This window comes from Aegilops tauschii, chromosome 5 (genome assembly GCF_002575655.3).
Source record: "Aegilops tauschii subsp. strangulata cultivar AL8/78 chromosome 5, Aet v6.0, whole genome shotgun sequence".
Lineage (NCBI taxonomy): Eukaryota > Viridiplantae > Streptophyta > Magnoliopsida > Poales > Poaceae > Aegilops > Aegilops tauschii.
Genome location: NC_053039.3, coordinates 529,089,562 through 529,113,547, shown reverse-complemented (window position 1 = coordinate 529,113,547; position 23,986 = coordinate 529,089,562). Strand labels below are relative to the sequence as shown.

The 23,986-nt window shown below is 48.7% G+C and overlaps 1 protein-coding gene and 1 long non-coding RNA gene across 2 annotated transcripts; one reads left to right on the top strand and one right to left on the bottom strand.

Annotated features, from left to right (window-relative positions):
* The first annotated feature begins 2,075 nt into the window (after window positions 1–2,075).
* LOC120964138 (uncharacterized) lies at window positions 2,076–2,804 on the top strand. Its single transcript, XR_005755790.2, has 2 exons — window positions 2,076–2,258; window positions 2,409–2,804. It is a non-coding gene; the product is annotated as an uncharacterized lncRNA (long non-coding RNA).
* A 1,823-nt stretch (window positions 2,805–4,627) lies between these two features.
* On the bottom strand, window positions 4,628–6,672 carry LOC109781161 (protein TEEBE). The gene is made up of 3 exons (XM_020339762.4): window positions 6,415–6,672; window positions 5,447–5,947; window positions 4,628–5,349 (listed from the first exon to the last, which is right to left on the bottom strand). The coding sequence occupies exons 1-3, from the start codon at window positions 6,581–6,583 to the stop codon at window positions 4,826–4,828; spliced, it is 1,194 nt and encodes a 397-aa protein (XP_020195351.1). The 5' UTR covers window positions 6,584–6,672; the 3' UTR covers window positions 4,628–4,825.
* Between the last annotated feature and the right edge of the window lie 17,314 nt (window positions 6,673–23,986).

Sequence of the window (23,986 nt, the reverse complement as noted above, 5' to 3'; positions counted from 1 at the left end):
TGAAAAGCTCCTCTTGTGGTCCTAGAATACAAGGGTTTCGATCATGGATTCGGCCTAAGTCGGAACAAGAGGAACGAAAGAGTAGCATTGTGGGTTAGGGGTACGGGCACTGACCATATCATGAATGAGGATCTCCAGGTTGCCGTAGCCGTGCCACCATCCTAGCGGCGCCGCCGCCGGACAACCGCCTGCGATGACCACCTCTTCTCATCGAAGCAGCGCCTCCGCTATCAATCACCCCTGTTTCACCAGAGAGGGGTGGGGAAGAGGAAAGGATCGCGGCTGAAGGAATTAGGGTTCAAGGGTTCTTTTGCAAATATGCACGATTGGTCATTATCCCGTCTGGGCCCTCCTGTCGACATGGCCAGGGTCGAAGCACCACGCAAGCTGGGCAGCGGTGGTCAGATGGAGTTATGACTTCGGAACAAATTTAAAATAATTAGGACTCACATGTGCATTTTGAAAGAATTAGGACCCAATCGACACTTTGTTGAAAGAATTAGAACCACACATGCATTTTACTCGTGCAACAACTATCAGTTAGTTACACAAAGCTAAGTTTATGCAACTATGCTACATAAATTGAAAACGATAAACCGAGTGGGCGCGTACCCACCTCCACCTGGCACCGCATAGCCACCTCTCAGGCGGCGGCGCCGCCATGGGTGAGCCCCAACCAGTAGTACCCGCCAATCGGCATATGTATTTTCTTGGCTACTGGGCTGGTTTGCATATGCACATGACCACGAGCGGATGATGATGGTTCAGGCCACATATGGGCTTTGGCTGGTTCGAAATGAGGCAAGAGATGGAAGAAAGATCGCTGACCCACATGAAACCACACGCTCGGTGTTAGCATATGTTGATGAGTGGAGCGCGATCCATGGAGACAAGGTAAAGCTGAGCAAGGCAGAGATTAAACAGAAATGGGAACCCCCGGAAGAGGGCTGGGTGAAGGCCAACTCTGACATGGCTGTTGCCAGGTATGGTGACAAGGGAGGAGGGGTGTTGTGTTGCAAGGTCACATGGGTGCGTTCAGGGCGGTGACCTGTCATTGCTTTGATGGAATCACTGATCTGGAGGCGGTGGAGATCAAGGCATGCAAAAGGGCAATATAGGTGGTGTCGGAACTCAACACGAAGAAGCTGCACTTGGAGCTAGATAATGTTTTGGTGGTCAAAATGATCAACGGCCGGCAAAGAATCTTTCTGCTTTCGGGCCTTGCATTGAGGAGATTAAGGAGATGCTCAAAGCTTTCCAAGAGGTAAAGGAATCATGGGTGAGACATAATGCGAATGGTGCCGCGGATAAACTTAGCTATGTTTGGTTTGAGACTATGAGTGAAGAACTCTGTAAGGTTTGATTTTCTGTTCCTCTAGATTGCATTATGGAGTTTGTTTCGGATGGCATTCCTAGTCACGGTTTAATCAACAAAGCGGCATTATTGATCCTAAAAAGAACACATCAATATAATCTAGACCCGTATCTCAACAAATCACCGCTTCTGCCATCGGTGTGCACAACTTCCTTTTGGTCCATCTTGTTCATTGTCCTTTTCAGTAGTACTTCCGCCGCCCGCTCATCAAGACGGGACTCCGGTGAGGGGAGGTGTTGGGATCGGAATAGATGAGCTCAACACCGGCTTCGCTGCCGAGAGAAGGAAGAACCCTAACGTAAGGTGAAAGAACTATCTGGCTCCGTGCTAGCTAGCCACAGAGTGATATATACGGAGACCGGGGTTAATCGTGTCGTGCCTATCTGCTCGAGCCGCACAGAACAGAGCAACAACACACGGAGTTAAACAAAGAGTCAATTACACTAGTGGTGTCACAACTTGGCATGAATGTGCACTTTGATGCTACAAGTTGTGAGATACATCAAAGTGGTGAAAAAACTTGGCTCCATCGTGCACATACGGTGTTTTTCTCGGTTTCGTACGAATCTAGTGCTGACTAAGCAAGCCAGCGTGGCACAGGTCCCACTGGCAGCGACCAGAGGGTGCGGCCTGGCACGTGTGGTGTGAGTTTTTACGAAAATCCCCTTGGAATTTTTAATTTTTCAGAAATAAGCCTGTACAGAGGTGGCCAAATCCCTAACCCTCGTTCCCCATTTTGCAGAGCACGGCGGCGGCGTTCTTGTGCTTTGAGCACGACGCCGGCGGTCCTCTGTGTTGAGCACGACGGCGGCGGTCGTCTTCTGCGTTGAGGACGGCGGCGAAGGTGCAGAAGTGAGCACGGCGGCGAGCCATTGAACCTGAGGTTAGCTCACGCGATCTCTCTCATCTCTGTCGTTCATTCTCTCTCCTCTCTGACCCTCTCTGACCACTCTCTGTCGTGCAATTTTTTTCATGCAGTACATTGTGGTGTTGATAATTACTCTTGATAACATAAACCTTGTTGACTGAACAGGATGCTAGGACTTCTGGTTATGTCAAATGGATTGACAAACCATGGCAGGGAGGGAAAGAAGTGTCATAGCTGAATTAGCAAAGAAGAATGAGGTGCTGGAGATGAAGCTGGTGGAGATAGTTGGTGAGATAGAAGCAGAGAAGGAGAAGCACAAGATGGAGAAGAAGATGACTGGAAGGATGCATAGAGATCAGCTTCAATCTAGAGATAGGATGATTATGTTTGCTGTGTGCATGTACTTTGGATTAGTTGCAATTGTGTTTGAAATCTTTGACAGGAAGTGATGTATCCGGTTCCTATTTAGAGAGGAGTTATGTGTACTGAAACATGTGAACAAAATGTAGTATTTGGTAATTAAGAAGTGTGGTACAGAATGTAGTATTTGGTAATTAAGAAGTGTGGTTTCATGTCAAATTCTTATCTAATTCTTGCAGTTGACAGTACTGTTTGTTGTGGAAGAGAAATGTGAAACTTAAAAACTGACTCACACAGAACCAAAATTTTGTTTTAAGAGAAGAGAGCTTACAACTTGAATTAGTTCATATGAGAAACTGTACAGCAAGGTTTCTATCACAAACTTCATTTCTTATACTGTTAAAATTGTTGTAACTTGAATCAGTTAGTATGAGAAACTGTACAGCAAGGTTTCTGTCAGAAACTCCACAATAAGCATTTTAAGATGAAATGAAGTAAAATGTCAGGAAAAAAAATACTGTACAACAAGGTTTATGTCAGAAACTCCAGAACAAGCATTTTAATATGAAATGAAGTAAAATTTCAGGAAAAAAATATACTGTACAACAAGGTTTATGTCAGAAACTCCAGAACAAGCATTTTAGTATGAAATGAAGTAAAATTTCAGGAAAAATAGACTGTACAGCAAGCTTTCTGTCAAAAACTCTACAACAAGCATTTTAATATGAAATGAAGTAAAATTTCAGGTAAAATAGTATCACAGAAATCATATAGCACAGGATAGCATCATATAATCTTCACATAAGTCATAAATATTGATTTAAGCATGGTAGCAAAAGACATGTTCAGCTCCTGACATGGTTCAACTTTAGTTCTAACAATCTAGAGAACAAAAGTTCATACATGAACTTGATTGCATTTTTGTCCAGTTCATTCATGAACTCAATTTGATATGCAGCTTGCTCTATAAGGTCTGGAAATCATCATGCCACTCCTCTTGTAGTGCATTTTGTGTCACTGGGACCTCCTCTGCTTGCACATATGAAGTGGATGGATCTGGTGGAAACATGATTTCAGAACATTCTATTAACAATGTACATTTTATTTGCAGTTAACTTGTTCAAATATTCAGTTAAACAGTGTTGAAAAATTCAATTAACAACTGTCGAAAAATTCAGTTAACAACTGACGAAATATTCAGTTAACAAGTGTCCAAAAATTCAGTAAACAAGTGTCCAAGAATTCAGATAAGTAACACATATACTGTTTTGACTGCAGCACTTACATTGTAACATATCTGATTTGTTCATGTACAAAATAAGGGCCCTTCTAAACCCGTGCTAAAACCTAGAGACGAACGACACTACGGATGAATGCGAGGGGGGATTTTAACCTCACGCCATCTAAAAAGCATCTGCAGATGAAATCAACACGAAACTCAACGCTTGTTGCTGGCGAACCAACCGATGAAAACCCTACCAAAATCACGGGCTGCAGAGGAGGGAAGTCGAGCCGTGCTCACTGTATACAGGGGCTGCCTCGCCAGGAGCTCGTCGGCGGGGCTCCATCATCGTCGACGCCGCCGATCAATGCCGTCGTCCAGATCACCGCCGCCTCCAAATGATCTTTTTTTGCGTTTGTACAGAGGGAGCCGAACAGGCAAGTCATAAACGCATAAGGAAAGGCCACCTCTGTATCTGTATGTACAGTCAACACGGTCTTTTTTTGCGAAAAATTAAAACTTCCAAGGGGGTTTTCGTAAAAATTCTCTCACTGCCAGTGGGACCCATGCCATGCTGGCTTGCTTAATCAGCGCTAGATTCGTACGAAACTGAGAAAAGCACCGTATGTGCACGATGGAGCCAAGTTTTTTCACCACTTAGATGTATCTCACAACTTGTAGCACCAAAGTACACATTCATGCCAAGTTGTGACACCACTAGTGTAATTGACTCTTAAACAAAAGGGTAGCTCTTGTGCACGGTGCGCACCGCCCCTAACCAAGTGGAAAGTCTACGCAAATATCAAACAAAATCGCAAGACAAGTTGAGGTTCACGCACAGCACAGGCAAGTCATCGCCAGTTCCACCACGCTAGTACACGATTAGAGAGAGGTCCAGCAATGTCACAAATTACGTACCCACTACTACATAGACGATACAACGATACCGAATCAACGAGACAGGATTGATCTGAGCTTCTGGTCTTACTCCGATGGATGACTAGAGCTTCATCGGCACGATCTTGACCTGGTCCAGCACGGGGCCGCAGAGCGAGACGCCGTCGGTGACCTTGGTGTGGTAGTAGGAGCTGTAGAAGGTGACCCTGGTGCGGACTCCGGCGGCCACGAACCTGAGGCTCGCCGCCTTGAAGCCGCCCTTGCCCGTGGACTCGAACGGCACCTTCTGCGTGACGTTGGCGGCGAAGGCCTCCACGAGCATGGAGCCGTGGCAGCCGTTCTTGGCGTCGCCGACGACGTAGGAGAGGTTGTAGGCGCGGTTGGGCACGGTGCGGATGACCTGCGCGATGGCGCTCTCCCGCCCGGCCACCAGCTCCACCGCGTACTGCCCCGCCGGCACCGAGAAGTGGGCCGCGTCGATGTACCGCACCGCCTTGAGCGACTCGATGATCCAGCCCGGCAGCGGCGACGTCACGTCCTTCTGCTTGGGCGGCAGCAGCACGCCCACCGACGAGTTCTTGAACACCTGCGGACCGATCTCGAAGCCGTCGTTCTTGATCAGGTTATCTGCAGCGACACCAATCTCATCGTCAACCTCAAGCAACACATGACACGACCAGAGCATTTCGTGGAGACGAAACGAACGAACTCGGACGGATCTGACCTTTGGTGGGGTAGGGCGTGGGGAGCTCCTTGATGGCGACGGCGTCGATGAGCGGGCCGCACGCGGCGTCCTCCTGCACGCCGGGGTTGCTGAAGGTGACCTGCGCGACGGGGGAGGAGGCGCGGAAGCCCCAGGCCCACGTGTCGGCGGTGTCGGCGCTGTAGAGGGTGCGGACGGCGACGTCGGCGGGGGCCGAGAGCGACGGGGACACGGCGATGCGCAGGGCCTCGTCCTGCGCGCAGGTGCGGGTGGCGGCGAAGGTGAGCGCGTAGAGCGAGCCGGGGCGCACGGACACGTTCTGCGACGCCGACGCGTGGCTGCCGAGGCGGAGCGCGTGCACGCCGTGCGGCACCGCGAAGAACATGCCGCCCGGCTGCGGCCCCGCCGAGACGTACTCGACGTGGCCCCGCAGCGTCCACCCCGGCAGCGAGTGCCGCCCCACGATGAGGGTCTTGTTCACCTTCCTCGGCGCCGTCTCGAAGTTGCCGTTGATCAACAGACCTGCGTCACCAAAAAATTACTACTAGCGCTTCTTTTCGTGCGTGCACTAGAGAGATAGACTGAAACGAAATGTCCCCTGCATTTTGCTCCTCCCCAGATAAAGAAAAAACATGGCCAACTTTTGTCCCTGATCTTGCAATAGATCCACACAATCTGGGGAACAATCTAGAAATGCTACCCCTCGTATGCAAACCGGATGATGCAGTACATTTTTGTATGGCTTGAGAGAGTAACTTTCTGTTCTAATCTTGCAAGAATGCAGCTACACAGAAGGAACAAGACAAAAATGGACTGGGGCAGCAATAACTCTGCACATTATCTTATTTTCTTCTCTGTAAACGTTGTAGCAGTGTAGTACAGAAGGTGCATTTGCAAGAACAAGAAGAGATCCAGAGAGAAGGGTGGCAAGAAAGACAGGACTGAGAAAGAAAATGGTGAGAGGAGACCGGTGCAAGGAGTGCCATTACCTTCAGCTTCCTGAGCTTGAGGAGGTGCATGGGCGGGGGCAGGGGCGGTGACGGGGGCAGGAGCACGGGCAGGGGCCGGAGGGGGAGCGGTGACGGCGAGCGTGGCGACGGCGGAGGAGGAGGAGACGGAGAGCAGCGCCAGCAGCAGGGCACCCCATGGGAGCTCCATTGCGAGCTTAGCTGAAAGAGATGAGGTCTCACTTTTTCTTTACGCTTTGGCTTCTTGTAGTGCAGGGTTGCAGGGGAAGAGGACTGCCCCTGGCTTTTGTGGAAGAGATACTGAGATGGTGAGGAAAATGCATTAAGAACCTCCATACATTTTTATTACAAACCCACTCCCAATGCATAAACCACGTCAGAATTTAATGACTTTTTTTGTTTGTACTTAATTAGGTACTCCTCGTAAAGAAATGTAAGAGCGTTTAAATAACTATTTTTAATTATTTTAATGATCTAAGCACTCTTATATTTGTTCATCAGCAACCATTCTAGAGGTTCGGGAATGAAATAGAAGAATTGCATTCTAGAAGGAGTTTGCTCGAATGTAGTGTACGCATTGTCGATAAGAGTTATAGGCACTTGAACAAAACCTTGAAACGACAAGGGCGAGTATGCGAAGCATGATGGCCATAACATGATTAGCCACGACCTAATTGACTACGTATAATTTGACCGTCTCTGCTGAAGCGCAGGAATCAGAATGAATGTACTGCCCCCGCATTAATGGTTCCCGCTTTTTTTTACTAGCTTCCCGCGCATTGCTTGCCTCTGCCGTGTGTGTACTGCAGAAGACAGGCGGCACCATCCTACTGCCCAGCACTGTCCTTGAAATTAAAATCTCCGGCGTAAATGGCCGAAATCAACCACACTAGGAGCCACCGCCAGCAGTACTACAAGACTATTGAGCTCAACAGTACTACTAGCTGCCAGCTGCCAGCTCAACAGTACACACGGTGACTAATTTGACTGTATCATAGAGTAATTTTCTTCAGAGGACACTTGTGTTTGACAAAGCAGTTCAGATGACATGAAGTGTCATGTTACTTGTGATCATTTGCAAGTTATACTGGTGTACTACTCGGTTGCAAAATGATAAGATGTGGTGGGTTGATTGAAACTGCACTGACATGGCGGTTTGGCGCCACCATCACGTCAGGCCCATGCATCGCACGCTCTGGTGCCCGATGCTGCTAACCGCCGATCCGATCCGATCCGATCCGGTCATCATGCGCGAGATTACGGGTGAGCTCGCCCGCCGGCAGCCACGGACGGCGACGTCAAACGCATCGAGTGATGAGGCCAACTCCACCACGCGATCCTGTCCGCCCCCGTCCGTTTGGAGTAAAACGGACAAACGAGGCGGCTCAGCGCACGGGAGCAAACGGATTTTTGTCCGTTTTGTGTCGGCTTTCGACCCATCCGCGGTCCAAGTTTGCGCCGCTTTGGGGTGAAACGGACGCCATGCGGACGCGCGGGCCGTCTGCGCGTGTCCTCCCCTGGCCCGCCCGTCGGTGGCACAGGGCGGGCCTTTTTCTATCCGCCCCCCTCCCTCCCTCCGGCCGCACCCCCTCCACTCTTCCCCACTCTTTCCCTCGCTGCCGCCGCCGCCGCCATTGCAGCCGTGCAGTTCGGACGCGCGCTCGCCCAGCCCCTTCCCCTCGGCGCCGCCGAGCTACCCAACCACGGCCACCTGGTTTGCGCACCCGCCGGCCGGATTTGGAGCGGATCCGGTCGGTCTTGAGCTCGCCCAGCTGTGGTAGGCCGGGCCGCGCCATGGACTGGCCGGGCACCTCGCCGGAAGGCCCTGGCAGGGCCGCAAGGCCACATGCAGGCAGTGGCTCCTCCTCTAGCCGCTCGGATCTGCACCGTCGGTGGTCCGCCGGCAGATACACGAATGGCGGTCGACCGGGCTCGGTGCTTGCCAAAAGCTCGCCGACGCACCGTTGCCACTCATTAAGTGCGACCACTGCCCAAGGATGGTCGTGCGCCACGTGTCTACAACGCCGCAACATCCCGGATGAGTGTTCATCAAGTGCTTAAACGATGGGGTATGTGCTCTTTTTAGCTTCGGTTTGTGCTCTAGTTTTGACTAGTTGTGCTAACTACAAATTTTATTGTGTAGCATGGATGCAAGTTTTGGTATTGGGAAGAAGAGTACATCGATATATTGATAGAGCGAAATTTAGTACATGTTCGTGCACTTTTAGCTAGCATAGAGGCTGTAGATGAGACAAATGCACTTGTTGCTAGATTAGAGGCTAGACACGAGACTAGGTGTGAGGAAGCAACATCGACTTCTGGCTTGAAGAAGAAAGGAGGATGCCAGATCGAGCCTCCTCTACAGATCAACAATGAGTGCATTGAGAAGGCCCTAACCCAACTCAAGGGAGCAATTATGGAATTTGGGTATCTTCTAAAATGTATTCTTGTTGTTTTTATTTTCTTTGGTCTTGTTTTACTAGTTAAAATGTGATGATGTATTCTTCATGTACCGAAAATGAATGATGAAAAGAAGTTAAGGACTGCAAAGAAAAATATACGCGGACAGGATGCGGCCGGGATGCGTCCGCGCGCTAGGTGCACGGCCACCGTATCCCAGAACAGGCCTGGACACGACCCATCGCCCTACCCAAATGGATAGAATCCGGACAAAACAGACTTCCGTTTTGTGAAGTTGGCCTGAGGTGACGACGAGGAGCTACTACTCGAGTGGCACCGCGTAGTACAGTACAGTGGCACGCGGCGCATTGGATGCTCTGCGTCCGGCCGGGTCTCGAGGGGAGGGGAGGCGGGGCACGGCATGCAGTGGAGCCGGCCGGTCATCGGGAAGACGGAAAGGACGACGGCCATGTCTCTCTCCCTCTCTCTCCTCCATGATATCGGGCTCTGCACGCTCCGCACTGACGCTGCATGCGGCGGGTGGGCAGGAGCACGCGGGCCGTGATGGCGCCCTGCTCGCCTCATGTGGCCCTGCCTGCCTGCCCCTCTCCACGACCGTCATTGGTTGGTTGGCTGGCTGGCACCCGTTTCCCGGGAGCCCATCCCCCCTCCCGTTTCTACTCGTTCCACCTCCTCCACCACCCGACGGACGGTCGCCAGCACGCTAGCCTCCAACAGTACACGTTAGAGCAACTCCAACGGGCCGACCTAAACGGACGGCGCTTTTATCTGCTTGGATCGGTCCGGCGGACACAAACGTCCGGCGCTGTGTTTGGGTCGGTGCGAGCGCCCAACGCTGGCCCGACCCATTTTGTCGGCGCGCCAAAAAAGTATTGCAAGCATTTTAAAAATAAATACATGCATTTAATTAAATATAAAAACCGGCCACGAAGGCCGGCGAAAGTCCACATTACATTAATTAAACACTAAAAACTAGACGACGCGCTGCCCTAGGCGTCCTCGTCGGGGGCGGCGTCTGCGTCGGGACCGGCGAGGTCGATCAACGTCGGCACAGGGTCGGCCCAGGGGAACGTCGTGTTCCAGAGGGCGGCGATGTCGGGCTGCGCCGCCGCTGCCTGGGCCTGGCGCGCCTCCTCTTCGGCCTGCAGGCGCTCGCCCTCACGGCGCTCCTCGGCCAGCCGAACGCGGCGCCAGTGGTCGAGGTAGGCCGCCTCCTGCTTCTCCGTCGCCCCGAGCCAAATCGGCGGAGCGCTGACCCACTCGCGCACTACTCCGGTCCAGGAGTAGCGCTCGAGGTAGGCCGGCTCCTCCGACTCGGCTTTGGGCGGGGACGGCCGGGTCACCGGCGGCACGACGCAGTCGCCCGCTGCGGAGAGGGCCATGGCCTCCGCCATGGCAGCCTCAAAAGCCGCCTCGTCCGCCTCCCTCCACCGCTCCTCCTCCTCGCTCTCCTTAATGGCCGCCTGGTAGGCGGCCTCGGCCTCCTGGTCCTCGTCGCGGACGACGAGTGCGGGCGGCGGCAGGCTGTGGTCGACGCCGCGGACGCCGCGTCGCCTCGCCTCCTCGTGCTCGAAGGCGAACCATCGAGCCTAGTTGGGCGAGTCGACGGCGAAGTGCGGGTCGGCGCACTGCTCCGACGTCAACAACGCCCGCCGCCGCACCTCCTCCGCATGGGCCCTCGCCATCCGCGGCGCCGCCGGTACTGGGATCCTCTCCGGATCCAAATGCCAGTCATGCGGCAGCGTCACGTCGGGGTACGGCAGAGGCACGCGGTGGTGCCAGTGCCACTCGGCCTGGTGCAACGACACGTTGATGCGCTGCCTCTGCCGGGGTGCGCGCGCCGGCGTGGGGGGGCGGGGAGGGAGGGGGAATGGCGGGCGGGGGCCTTGCCCTTGCGGCTGCTGCCGATGCCGGAGAAGAAGCCCATGCTGGCGGTGGCTAGGGTTGTCGCCGGCGTGGGGGCAGGGGTGCCCAGATGGGGACGGGGGGGGGGGGCGAGTGGTAGTGGATGAGGACGGCCCCGCCGCACGCCCGGCTTAAAAAAGGACGACCGCCGTCGCTGACGCGTGGGCCCAAGGTGGGCGGTCGTCATAAATTATGTTGACCGTCGTAGTTGGACGGCCGCCAGGTGGGGACGCGGCGGACGGCGAGGAGACGCGCGGCGCGTCCGCGCCGACGCATTCCAGGCGCAATTTTGGGCCGGAAATGGGTCGGCGCGGACGCCGGGCGGACACGATTTGAGTTTGGGTCGGCGCGTTGGGCCGCCACTTTTGTCCGCGCCGACCCAAACGGACGCGGGCGGACGAAATGGGTCGCCCCATTGGAGTTGCTCTTAGAGCATCTCCAGCCGTTGGCCCCCCAGGCGGCGATTTTACGTAGGGGCGAGCCGGCGCTAAAATCGGCGCGGGGGCGAGCGGGTTCCCAGCCGCTCGCCCCAGGGACGCCCCAGATGAGTGTTTTTTTATTTAAAAAATCTGAATTCGGCAATGTTCGGCTAAATTCGGCAAAGTTCGGCTTAATTCGGCTAACTTGACATTCATATTCAACATGTTCGGCGTTACATAAATTATTAAAAAAAGACATCTACGGGCCGAAGAAGTCGCTGAGCGCGGCGAACTCGCCGACATCGCCGCCGTCCTCGTCGTCGTCGTCGGCCTTCTCCTTCTTGATGGCGCGGCCGCCCCTGCGCCGGGATGTTGGCCTCGAACAGGAGCCACGCCTCCGACGCCTGGAGCGAGCGGCGGCCGAAGCCGTTGGCCGCCACGGCGTCGCCGGGGAAGCGTTCGGCCAACGCTGGAGAGGGAAGGGAAGGGGAGGACGGGCGAGATAGCAAAGCTCGGCGGCACGGACGGGAGAGAGCAGAGCTTGGGGGCGGCTGGTTTGGGCTCGGGCTGGTGCGGCCAGCGGCGAGGGGAGCGACGGGTTTTATAGCCCGCGCCGTGTGTGCGCGTGGCGGGAGGGGAGGCGTCGCCCATGACGCGCCGCCCGTGAGGAATCAATGGCAAGGCTAACCGGCGGCAGCCTTGCCATTGATTCCCCGCGGGAAACCGAGGCGCTCTGGGGGAGACGAGGCGTCGTCTTGCTGACGCGGCTGGCCCGCAGCTCTTTCGCGCCAAAACCGCTCGCCCCGGGTTCGGCCTGGGTCCGCCGACGCCAGTTTCGGCCCAAACCGGCAAAAAAGGACTCCTGGGGCATGACTGGGCCGATTTTTGGGCGCCGGCGCGGCAATAACGCCTGGGGAGGGCCTGTTGGGGGTGTGGCTGGAGATGCTCTTAGATTGTGTCTCGGGGTGGCTAGGCGCGGCGTGCACCGTACACGAGAGTTGGCCTCCGCATCTTGGTTGCTCCGCTCGGTGCAGCTCGAGCAGAGCAGGCACGGTTAACCCGGCCTCCGTGTATATCACTCTGCAGCTAGCTAGCATGGCGGCAAATACTCCCTCCATATGGAATTACTTGTCGCAAAAATGGATAGAAATGTATGTTTCTAGAATTAAAATACGTCTAGATTCATCAATTCCTTCGACAAGTAATTTGGTACATAGGGAGTACTTCTTCCCACTTATGTTAAGGTTACTCTTTCTCTCACTAGTGACGCCGGTGTTGAGCCGGTCTATCCGATCCCAACACCGTCTTCCCTCACCGGAGTCCCATCTTGATGAGTGGGCGGCGGAAGTACCACTAAAAAGGAGAATGAAGATGGACCGAGAGCAAGTTGTGTGTAGATGGCAGAAGCGATGATTTATCGTTATCGTGAAAAAAATACATGACTATTACATTGAGATACGGGCCAAGAATTATATTGATGTGTTAATTGACAGGAGTAAAAAAATACATGCCGATTGACATGTACTAGTGGTTGGGGCGAACCCATGGCGGGCCACCTCAGAGGTGGTTGTGCGGTGCCAGGTGAATGTGGGTACGTGCCCATTTTCGTTTACTGTTTCAATTTGTGTAGCACAGTTCCATGAACTTATTTTGCGAAAAAAAAGTTCCATGAACTTAGCTTAGTGCAACTAACTGATATTTGTTGCGTGGTAAAATGTATGTGTGGTCTGAATTTTTCACCGAAGTGTTGATAGTTTCCTAAAATTTTCAAATGCACATCTGAGTCCTAACTCTTTTTAAGTTGTTCATCCGAGGTCCTAATTCCGTCTGATCACCGCTAACCACCTTGCATGTCGCTTTGACCCTGGCCATGTCGATGGGAGGGCCCAGGCGGGATAACGACCGGTCGTGCATATTTCCAAAAGACCTTCAAACCCTAATTTATTCCCAATCGTGGTCCTTTCCTCTTCCCCTCCCTCTCTGGCGAAACATGGGCGATCGACGGTGGATGCACTGCGGCGACCCGAAGATCCTCATCTGCGATATGGTCACTTCCCGTAACCCTAACCCCTAATGCTACTCTTTCGTTTCTTTTATTATGATTCAGGCCGAATCCATGACTGAATCCCTTGTATTCTAGGACAACAAGAGGAGCTTTTCACCGTAGAAATAAACTATGTTGGATTTTTTTGCGGATTTGGCAAGTTGAAGTCATATGTTGATGACAATGTTGCTCTGTTCGATGGTTGTGAAGTAGATACATGGTCTCCTCTCTGGCTCACTAATTTCATGCAACGATTAGGATATAGTGACCAATCAAACATCACTTCGTACGGGTTGCTCCCTGGAAAGAATCTAGATGATGGAGTCCATATTGTGGACTGTGACACTGACACACTGCACATGACAACAATTGTTCCAAAATTTTAGTATTTTCAGTTATTTGTGGATCACAAAGATATGACACTTGACAATGTAATCCATGATATTCATGTTAGTGGTACACCTAATCTGCCTCATGTGCTAATGTTGGGGAACGCACTATTTCAAAAAATTTGCCTACGATCACGCAAGATATATCTAGGAGATGCATAGCAACGAGTGGGGAGAGTGTGTCCACGTACCCTCGTAGACCGAAAGCGAAAGCATTTAGTAACGCGGTTGATGTAGTCGAACGTCTTTGCGATCCAACCGATCCAAGTACCGAACGTACGGCACCTCCGCGATCAGCACACGTTCAGCTCGATGACGTCCCTCGAACTCTTGATCCAGTTGAGGCCGAGGGAGAGTTCTGTCAGCACGACGGCGTGGCGACGGTGATGATGAAGTTACCGGCGTAGGGCTTCGCCTAAGCACTACGACGATATGACTGAGGTGTGTAACTGTGGAGGGGGGCACCGCACACGGTAAGAGAAGACTTGGTGTGCCTTTGGGGTGCCCCCCCCCCACGTATATAAAGGAGGGGAGGAGAGGAGGTCGGCCCTAGAGGGGGCGCGCCAAGGGGGAGAGTCCTACTTGGACTCCCGGTCCAAGGAGGATTCGCCCCCTCCCCCCTTTCCTATTCCAACTACGAGAAGGAAGGGAAGGGAGAAGGGGGAGAAGGAAAGAGGGGGGGCGCCGCCCCTCCTAGTCCAATTCGGACCAGCCCATGGGGGGGCGCGCGGCCACCCCTTGAGGCCCTCCTCTCCTTTCCACTAAAGCCCATCAAGGCCCATTACTTCCCCGGGGGGTTCCGGTAACCTCCCGATACTTCGAATTTCATCCGAAACAACCCGAACCATTCCGGTGTCCGAATGTAACCTTCCAATATATGAATCTTTACCTCTAGACCATTTCGAGACTCCTCGTCATGTCTGTGATCTCATCCAGGACGCCGAACAAACTTCGGTTCATCAAAACACATAACTCATAATACAAATCGTCATCGAACGTTAAGCGTGCGGACCCTACGAGTTCGAGAACTATGTAGACATGACCGAGACACATCTCCGGTCAATAACCAATAGCGGAACCAGGATGCTCATATTGGTTCCTACATATTCTACGAAGATCTTTATCGGTCAAACCGCATAACAACATACGTTGTTCCCTTTGTCATCGGTATGTTACTTGCCCGAGATTCGATCGTCGGTATCATCATACCTAGTTCAATCTCGTCACCGGCTAATCTCTTTACTCGTTCCGTAATGCATCATCCCATAACTAACTCATTGGTCACATTGCTTGCAAGGCTTATAGTGATGTGCATTACCAAGAGGGCCCAATGATACCTCCCCGATACACGGAGTGACAAATCCTAATCTCGATCTATGCCAACCCAACAAACACCTTCGGAGACACCTGTAGAGCATCTTTATAATCACCCAGTTATGTTGTGACGTTTGATAGCACACAAGGTGTTCCTCCGGTATTCGGGAGTTGCATAATCTCATAGTCAGAGGAATATGTATAAGTCATGAAGAAAGCAATAGCAATAAAACTTAACGATCATTATGCTAAGCTAACGGATGGGTCTTGTCCATCACATCATTCTCTAATGATGTGATCTCGTTCATCAAATGACAACACATGTCCATGGTTAGGAAACTTAACCATCTTTGATTAACGAGCTAGTCAAGTAGAGGCATACTAGGGACACTCTGTTTGTCTATGTATTCACACATGTACTAAGTTTCCGGTTAATACAATTCTAGCATGAATAATAAACATTTATCATGATATAAGGAAATAAAATAATAACTTTATTATTGCCTCTAGGGCATATTTCCTTCAGTCTCCCACTTGCACTAGAGTCAATAATCTAGTTCACATCGCCATGTGATTTAACACCAATAGTTCACATCTTTATGTGACCAACACTCAAAGGGTTACTAGAGTAAATAATCTAGTTCACATCGCTATGTGATTATCACCCAAGAGTAATAAGGTGTGATCATGTTTTGCTTGTGAGAGAAGTTAAGTCAACGGGTCTGCCACATTCAGATCCGTATGTATTTTGCAAATTTCTATGTCTACAATGCTCTGCATGGAGCTACTCTAGCTAATTGCTCCCACTTTCAATATGCATCCAGATTGAGACTCAGAGTCATTTAGATCGGTGTTAAAGCTTGCATCGACGTAACTCTTTACGACGAACTCTTTATCACCTCCATAACCGAGAAATATTTCCTTAGTCCTCTTAGGTAACTAAGGATAACTTTGACCGTTGTCCAGTGATCCACTCCTGGATCACTATCGTACCCCATTCCCAAAATTATGGCAAGGTACACAATAGGTCTGGTACACAACATAGCATACTTTATAGAACCTATGGCTGAGGCATAGGGAATGACTTTCATTCTCTTTCTATTTTCTGCCGTGGTCGGGTTTTGAGTCTTACTCAACTTTACACGTTGCAACACAGGCAAGAACTCCTTCTTTGTCTGTTCCATTTTGAACTACTTCAAAATCTTGTCAAGGTATGTACTCATTGAAAAATTCTTATCAAGCGTCTTGATCTATTTTCTATAGATCTTCATGCTCAACGTGTAAGCAGCTTCACCGAGGTCTTTCTTTGAAAAACTCCTTTCAAACACTCCTTTATGCTTTCCAGAAAATTCTACATCATTTACGATCAACAATATGTCACTCACATATACTTATTAGAAAGGCTGTAGTGCTCCCACTCACTTTCTTGTAAATACAGGCTTCACCGCAAGTCTATATAAAACTATATGCTCAAAGCGTATATTCCAACTCCGAGATGCTTGCAGCAGTCCATAGATGGATCGTTGGAGCTTGCACATTTTGTTAGTACCTTTCGGATTGATAAAACCTTCTGGTTGCATCATATACAACTCTTCTTTAAGAAATCCATTAAGGAATGCAGTTTTGATATCCATTTGCCAAATTTCATAAAATGCGGCAATTGCTAACATGATTTGGACAGACTGAAGCATCGCTACGAGTGAGAAAATCTTATCGTAGTCAACACCTTGAACTTGCTGAGAACCTTTTGCGACAATTCGAGCTTTGTAGATAGTAACACTACTATCGCGTCTGTCTTCCTCTTGGAGATCCATTTAATCTCAATGGCTCGCCGATCATCGGGCAAGTCAATCAAAGTCCATACTTTTTTCTCATACATGGATCCCGTCTCAGATTTCATGGCCTCAAGCCATTTCGCGGAATCTAGGCTCATCATCGCTTCCTCATAGTTCGTATGTTCGTCATGGTCAAGCAACATGACCTCCATAATAGGATTACTGTACCACTCTGATGCGGATCTTACTCTGGTTGACCTACTAGGTTTGGTACTAACTTGATCAGACGTTTCATGATCATCATCATTAGCTTCCTCACTAACTTGTGTAGGAATCACTGGAACTGATTTCTGTGATGAACTACTTTCCAATTCGGGAGAAGTTACAATCACCTCTTCAAGTTCTACTTTCCTCCCACTCACTTCTTTCGAGAGAAACTCCTTCTCTAGAAAGGATCCATTCTTAGCAACAAATATCTTGCCATCGGATATGTGATAGAAGGTGTACCCAATAGTTTCTTTTGGGTATCCTATGAAGACGCTTCTCCGATTTGGGTTCGAGCTTATCAGGTTTGAAGCTTTTTTTCACATAAGCATCCCAGTCCCAAACTATAAGAAACGACGGCGCAGGTTTCTTGCCAAACCACAGTTCATACGGCGTCGTCTCAACAGATTAGATGGTGCCCTATTTAACGTGAATGCAGCTGTCTCCAATGCATAACCCCAAAACGATAGTGGTAAATCGGTAAGAGACATCATAGATCACACTATATCTAATAAAGTATGGTCACGATGTTCAGACACACCATTACACTGTGGTGTTCCAGGTGGCGTGAGTTGTGAAACTATTTCACATTGTTTTAAACGAGGACCAAACTCATAACTCAAATATTCGCCTCTGCGATCAGATCGTAGAAATTTTATTTTCTTGTTACGATGATTCTCCACTTCACTCTTGAAATTCTTTGAACGTTTCAGACTTGTGTTTCATTAAGTAGATATACTCATATCTGCTCAAATCATCTGTGAAGGTCAGAAAATAACGATACCCGCCGCGAGCCTCAAGACTCATCGGACTGCATACATCAGTATGTATTATTTCCAATAAGTCAGTTGCTTGCTCCATTGTTCCGGAGAACGGAGTCTTAGCCATCTTGCCCATGAGGCATGGTTCGCAAGCATCAAGTGATTCCAAAAGCCCATCAACATGGAGTTTCTTCATGCGCTTTACACCAATATGACCTAAACGACAGTGCCACAAATATGTTGCACTATCATTATCAACTTTGCATCTTTTGGCATCAATATTATGAATATGTGTATCACTACGATCAAGATTTAATAAACCATTCACCTTGGGTGTATGACCATAGAAGGTTTTATTGATGTAAACAGAATAACAATTATTCTTTGACTTAAATGAATAACCGTATTGCAATAAACATGATCCAATCATATTATGCTCAACGCAAACACCAAATAACATTTATTTTAAGTTCAACACTAATCCCGAAGGTAAAGGGAGTGTGCGATGGTGATCTTATCAACCTTGGAATCACTTCCAACAAACATCGTCACCTCACCCTCAACTAGTCTCTGTTCATTTTGTAACTCCTATTTCAAGTTACTAATCATAGCAGCTGAACCAGTATCAAATACCCAGGGGCTACTATGAACACTAGTAAAGTACACATTAATAACTTGTATATCATATATACTTTTGTTCACTTTGCCATCCTTCTTATCCGCCAAGTATTTGGGGCAGTTCCGCTTCCAGTGGCCATTTCCTTTGCAGTAGAAGCACTTAGTTTCATGCTTGGGTCTAATTTGGGTTTCTTCATGGGAGTGGCAACTTGCTTGCCATTCTTCTTGAAGTTTCCTTTCTTTCTCTTGCCCTTTTACTTGAAACTAGTGGTCTTGTCAACCATAAAAACTTCATGTTTTTCTTGATTTCTAACTTCGTCGATTTCAGCATCGCGAAGAGCTCGGGGAATCGTTTTCGTCATCCCTTGCATATTATAGTTCATCACGAAGTTCCAGTAACTTGGTGATAGTGACTAGAGAACTCTGTCGATCACTATCTTATCTGGAAGATTAATCTCCCACTTGATTCAAGCGATTGTAGTACCCAGGCAATCTGAGCACATGCTCACTAGCTGAGCTATTCTCCTCCATTTTGTAGGCAAAGTACATGTCAGAGGTCTCATACCTCTAGATATGGGCATGAGTTTGAAATACCAATTTCAACTCTAGGAACATCGCATATGCTCCGTGGCGTTCAAAACATTTTTAAAGTCCCGGGTCTAAGCCGTAAAGCATGGTGCACTAAACGATCAAGTAGTCATCATACCGAGCTTTATCAAACGTTCATAACGTCTGCATCTGCTCCTGCAATAGGTCTCTCACCTACACTACAAAAAAAGGCACTTCCGTGATGATACGTGTTTGTCATAGTAGGTCACATTTTCTGTCATGCATGTACATCCATGACAATTTTATGACAGAATCAAGATAGTCATACCTGTGCTGTCGTAGAAGTGTTCCATGACATTACCAAAATTATCATCACGGAAGTGTCCACTTCCATGACGATAAATCGCGTGTCATAGAAGTGCTTTCGTCAAGGGTGACCGACACATGGCATCCACCGTAACGGCTCGCCGTTAAGCTATCGGGTCCGGTTTTGGATCCGATAACCCGTTAACAGCCCGGACCAATGGTGATTTTCCACATGTAAAATTCTCATTGGCTGGAGGAAACACGTGTCTGCTCCTCGGTGGGCCAGATGTCGCCCGTCCATTGGAGGAGACATGCCTATGATACGTTGACATGTGGCAGGGCCCAACAGAGGCCCATATAGGTTAAAAAGGCCGGCCCAGTCAAAGGCCCGTAGTACTTACTCAGGTACTAGTGGGCCAGCCCAATAACGGCCTGTTTAATAAAGGCCCATTTACGGCCCGAAGCCAGATCTGGCCCGTTAATTGTTCGCCGAATATTTGGGCCCGATTACAACCTAGTGAATTTCGGCCTGTTAGAGGCCCGATGTAGACATGGGCCCATTTCAGCCCGGTGTGTCTTTCGGCCTGGGAATGGCCCGTGCTGCCCATGGGCCATATATGGTCCGACGCGACATCCGGCCCACTAACGGCCCGTGATAAAGGTGGCAACAGTTCAGCCCAACGTGACTTTGGGCCTGTTAAAGGCCTGTCGTATAATCCGGCCTGTTGATGCATGTACTAAGCTTTCGGCCTCTTAAAGGCCCATGATATCAGTGGGCCAACTAAGGCCCAAGATATGTTTCGGCCTGGTAACGGCCCGTCATATAACTGGGCCAAAAAAGGCCCGGTTTACATTTCAGCCTGCTGAAGGCCCGTCGACGACTAGTGAAAATTGAGGCCCAACATGCATTTCGGCCTGCTAAAGACCCATGGTTTCTTCTGGGCCGTAACAGGCCAGTAGAATATTCAGCCTGTTAATGGCCCAATGCTACCTGGGCCAATCTAAGCACCGGGTCCACAAAAGGCCCAACTAAAATTTTGGCCGAATATAGGCCGGAGTAAGTTGTGGGCCTGGCGCATAGTGTGAAGGCCCCAATGGCCATTCGGGCCCAAGAAAGATGCATGCCGACCCAATTGTGGCCTGCTAAAAACCAGCCCCGTTAGAGGCGAATGTTTCGGCCCGGTCGACTACATCAGATTTTTTTTCAGATAGCGAATGATGGCAGTAACTAGTAGGAATTAAGAACAAACCTACTCTATACAATAAATAAATTACGTCATAGTAACTTAGAATAAACCTACACTATACAATAAAGGATTTATGGTATATTACATCCACTGGGCATCGAAGTTCGCCACCAGTGATCATAAAGCACAACGAAGAAGCAGATTACCAAAACTAGGCACCATTGCAGCGTAACAAAATAATACTGAACCGAGACCACTTCCAAGACAGTTCAAGAAAGGTTAGCCTTGCGCGAGAACTGCTGCGCAAGCTGCTGAGCAAGGCTGTGAGACCGGCCTAGCATGTCGGTCATAGCTTCCAGGTGTAGCTGTTTAGCAATGAGGTTCTCATTGGTGTTCTCCGCAATCTTTCTTAGAGATAGGACTTCAAGTCGAAGTTGAGTTGCAGAATGCCTATCTGCTAGAACTTGGGACTGAAGAAGTCGAACTGATTCAGACAGCGAATTCTGTGAGCTTGTCTGACTGCTAGTCTCAAGTAACTTGAACACTGCATCAAGACAAGACTTTGGGGTTGTCTCGCTATCTTCAAGATGTTTTGTTTTCTTTGCTGCAATATATGTTGGGTTTGTCTCACAGCCTTCAGCAGATTTGTGCATGCCATCAGGCATATCACCCTGAAACAAGCAGAGAGATGACAGGTTTTCCATGTGTATAAGCAAAGATGATAACCGTGCTGTCAATTCCATCCAATTTCAAATTAGAAAATAAAGAGTAAGTTCAAAATATCAATAGCATAATCTGGCATTGTTCATAATGCGAGGAGCTTCACCACACTACTGGATTACCATGTCAACATAACAAGCATAGATGAAGGGCAAAGACAATCATTGTATCTATTTTGGTTAATGTGCATGGCATGTTGTTCATATCATCAGCCACATCAGTAAGATAAAACAGGAGATGACAAGGTGCAAACGTGGGCTGCTTCATGATATCTACTACACAACCTTCTTATTGTAGACGTTGTTGGGCCTCCAAGTGCAGAGGTTTGTAGGACAGTAGCAAATTTCCCTCAAGTGGATGACCTAAGGTTTATCAATCCGTGGGAGGCGTAGGTTGAAGATGGTCTCTCTCAAACAATCCTGCAACCAAATAACAAAGAGTCTCTTGTGTCCCCAACACACCCAATACAATGGTAAATTGTATAGGTGCACTAGTTCGGCGAAGAGATGGTGATACAAGTGCAATATGGATGGTAGATATAGGTTTTTATAATCTGAAAATATAAAAACAGCAAGGTAACTAATGATAAAAGTGAGCACAAACAGTATTGCAATGTGTTGAAACAAGGCCTAGGGTTCATACTTTCACTAGTGCAAGTTCTCTCAACAATAATAACATAATTGGATCATATAACTATCCCTCAACATGCAACAAAGAGTCACTCCAAAGTCACTAATATCGGAGAACAAAAGAAGAGATTATTGTAGGGTACGAAACCACCTCAAAGTTATCCTTTCTGATCGATCTATTCAAGAGTCCGTAGTAAAATAACATAGCTATTCTTTCCGTTCGATCTATCATAGAGTTCGTACTAGAATAACACCTTAAGACACAAATCAACAAAAACCCTAATGTCACCTAGATACTCCAATGTCACCTCAAGTATCTGTGGGTATGATTATACGATATGCATCACACAATCTCAAATTCATCTATTCAACCAACACAAAGAACTTCAAAGAGTGCCCCAAAGTTTCTACCGGAGAGTCAAGACGAAAACGTGTGCCAACCCCTATGCATAAGTTCACGAGGTCACGGAACTCGCAAGTTGATCACCAAAACATACATCAAGTGGATCACATGATATCCCATTGTCACCACAGATAAGCACATGCAAGACATACATCAAGTGTTCTCAAATCCTTAAAGACTCAATCCGATAAGATAACTTGAAAGGGAAAACTCAATCCATTACAAGGGAGTAGAGGGGGAGAAACATCATAAGATCCAACTATAGTAGCAAAGCTCGCGGTACATCAAGATCGTACCACCTCAAGAACACGAGAGAGAGAGATATCAAACACATAGCTACTGGTACATACCCTCAGCCCCGAGGGTGAACTACTCCCTCCTCGTCATGGAGAGCGCCGGGATGATGAAGATGGACATCGGAGAGGGATTCCCCCTCCGGCAGGGTGCCGGAATGGGTCTAGAGTGGTTTTCGGTGCCTATAGAGGCTTGTGGCGGCGGAACTCTTGATCTAGGTTTCTTTCTGAAAGTTTTGGGTTATATAAGAGGTGTTGGAGTCGGGAACAAGTCAGGGGGATCCCCGAGGCGGCCACGAGGCAGGGGGGCACGCCCAGGTGGGTAGGGCGCGCCCCCACCCTCGTGGTGGCCTCGGGACTATTCTGGCCCAGCTCCGGTACTCCGTGGGCTTCTTCTGGTCCAAAAATAACCCCCGTCAAATTTCAGGTCAATTGGACTCCGTTTGGTTTTCCTTTTCTGCGATACTCAAAAACAAGGAAAAAACAGAAACTGGCACTGGGCTCTAGGTTAATAGGTTAGTCCCAAAAATCATATAAAATAGCATATAAATGCATATAAAACATCCTAGATGGATAATATAATATCATGGAATAATAAAAAATTATAGATACGTTGGAGACGTATCAAGCACCCCCAAGCTTAATTCCTGCTCGTCCTCGAGTAGGTAAATGATAAAAACAGAATTTTTGATGTGGAATTCTACCTAACATATTTATCAATGTAATCTTCTTTATTGTGGCATGAATATTCAGATCCATAAGATTCAAGACAAGAGTTTAATATTGACATAAAAATAATAATACTTCAAGCATACTAACCAAGCAATTATGTCTTCTCAAAATAACATGGCCAAAGCAAGCTATCCCTACAAAATCATATAGTCTGGCTGTGCTCTATCTTCATCAAATAAAATACTTAAATCATGCACAACCCCGATGACAAGCCAAGCAATTGTTTCATACTTTTGATGTTCTCAAACTTTTTCAATCTTCACGCAATACATGAGCGTGAGCCATGGACATAGCACTATTGGTGGAATAGAATGGTGGTTGTGGAGAAGACAAAAAGGAGAAGACAGTCTCACACCAACTAGGTGTATCAACAGGCTATGGAGATGCCCATCAATAGATATCAATGTGAGTGAGTAGGGATTGCCATGCAACGGATGCACTAGAGCTATAAGTGTATGAAAGCTCAAAAAGAAACTAAGTGGGTGTGCATCCAACTCGCTTGCTCACGAAGACCTAGGGCATTTTGAGGAAGCCCATCATTGGAATATACAAGCCAAGTTCTATAATGAAATATTACCAATAGTATATGAAAGTGACAACATAGGAGACTCTCTATCATGAAGATCACAGTGCTACTTTGAAGCAAAAGTGTGGTAAAAGGATAGTAACATTGTCCCTTCTCTCTTTTTCTCTCTTTTTTTGTTTTTTGTTTTTTTGGGCATTCTTTTTTTTATGGCCTCTTTTTTCTCTTTTTTTATTTTTCGTCCGGAGTTTCATCCCGACTTGTGGGGGAATCATAGTCTCCATCATCCTTTCCTCACATGGGACAATGCTCTAATAATGATGATCATCACACTTTATTTA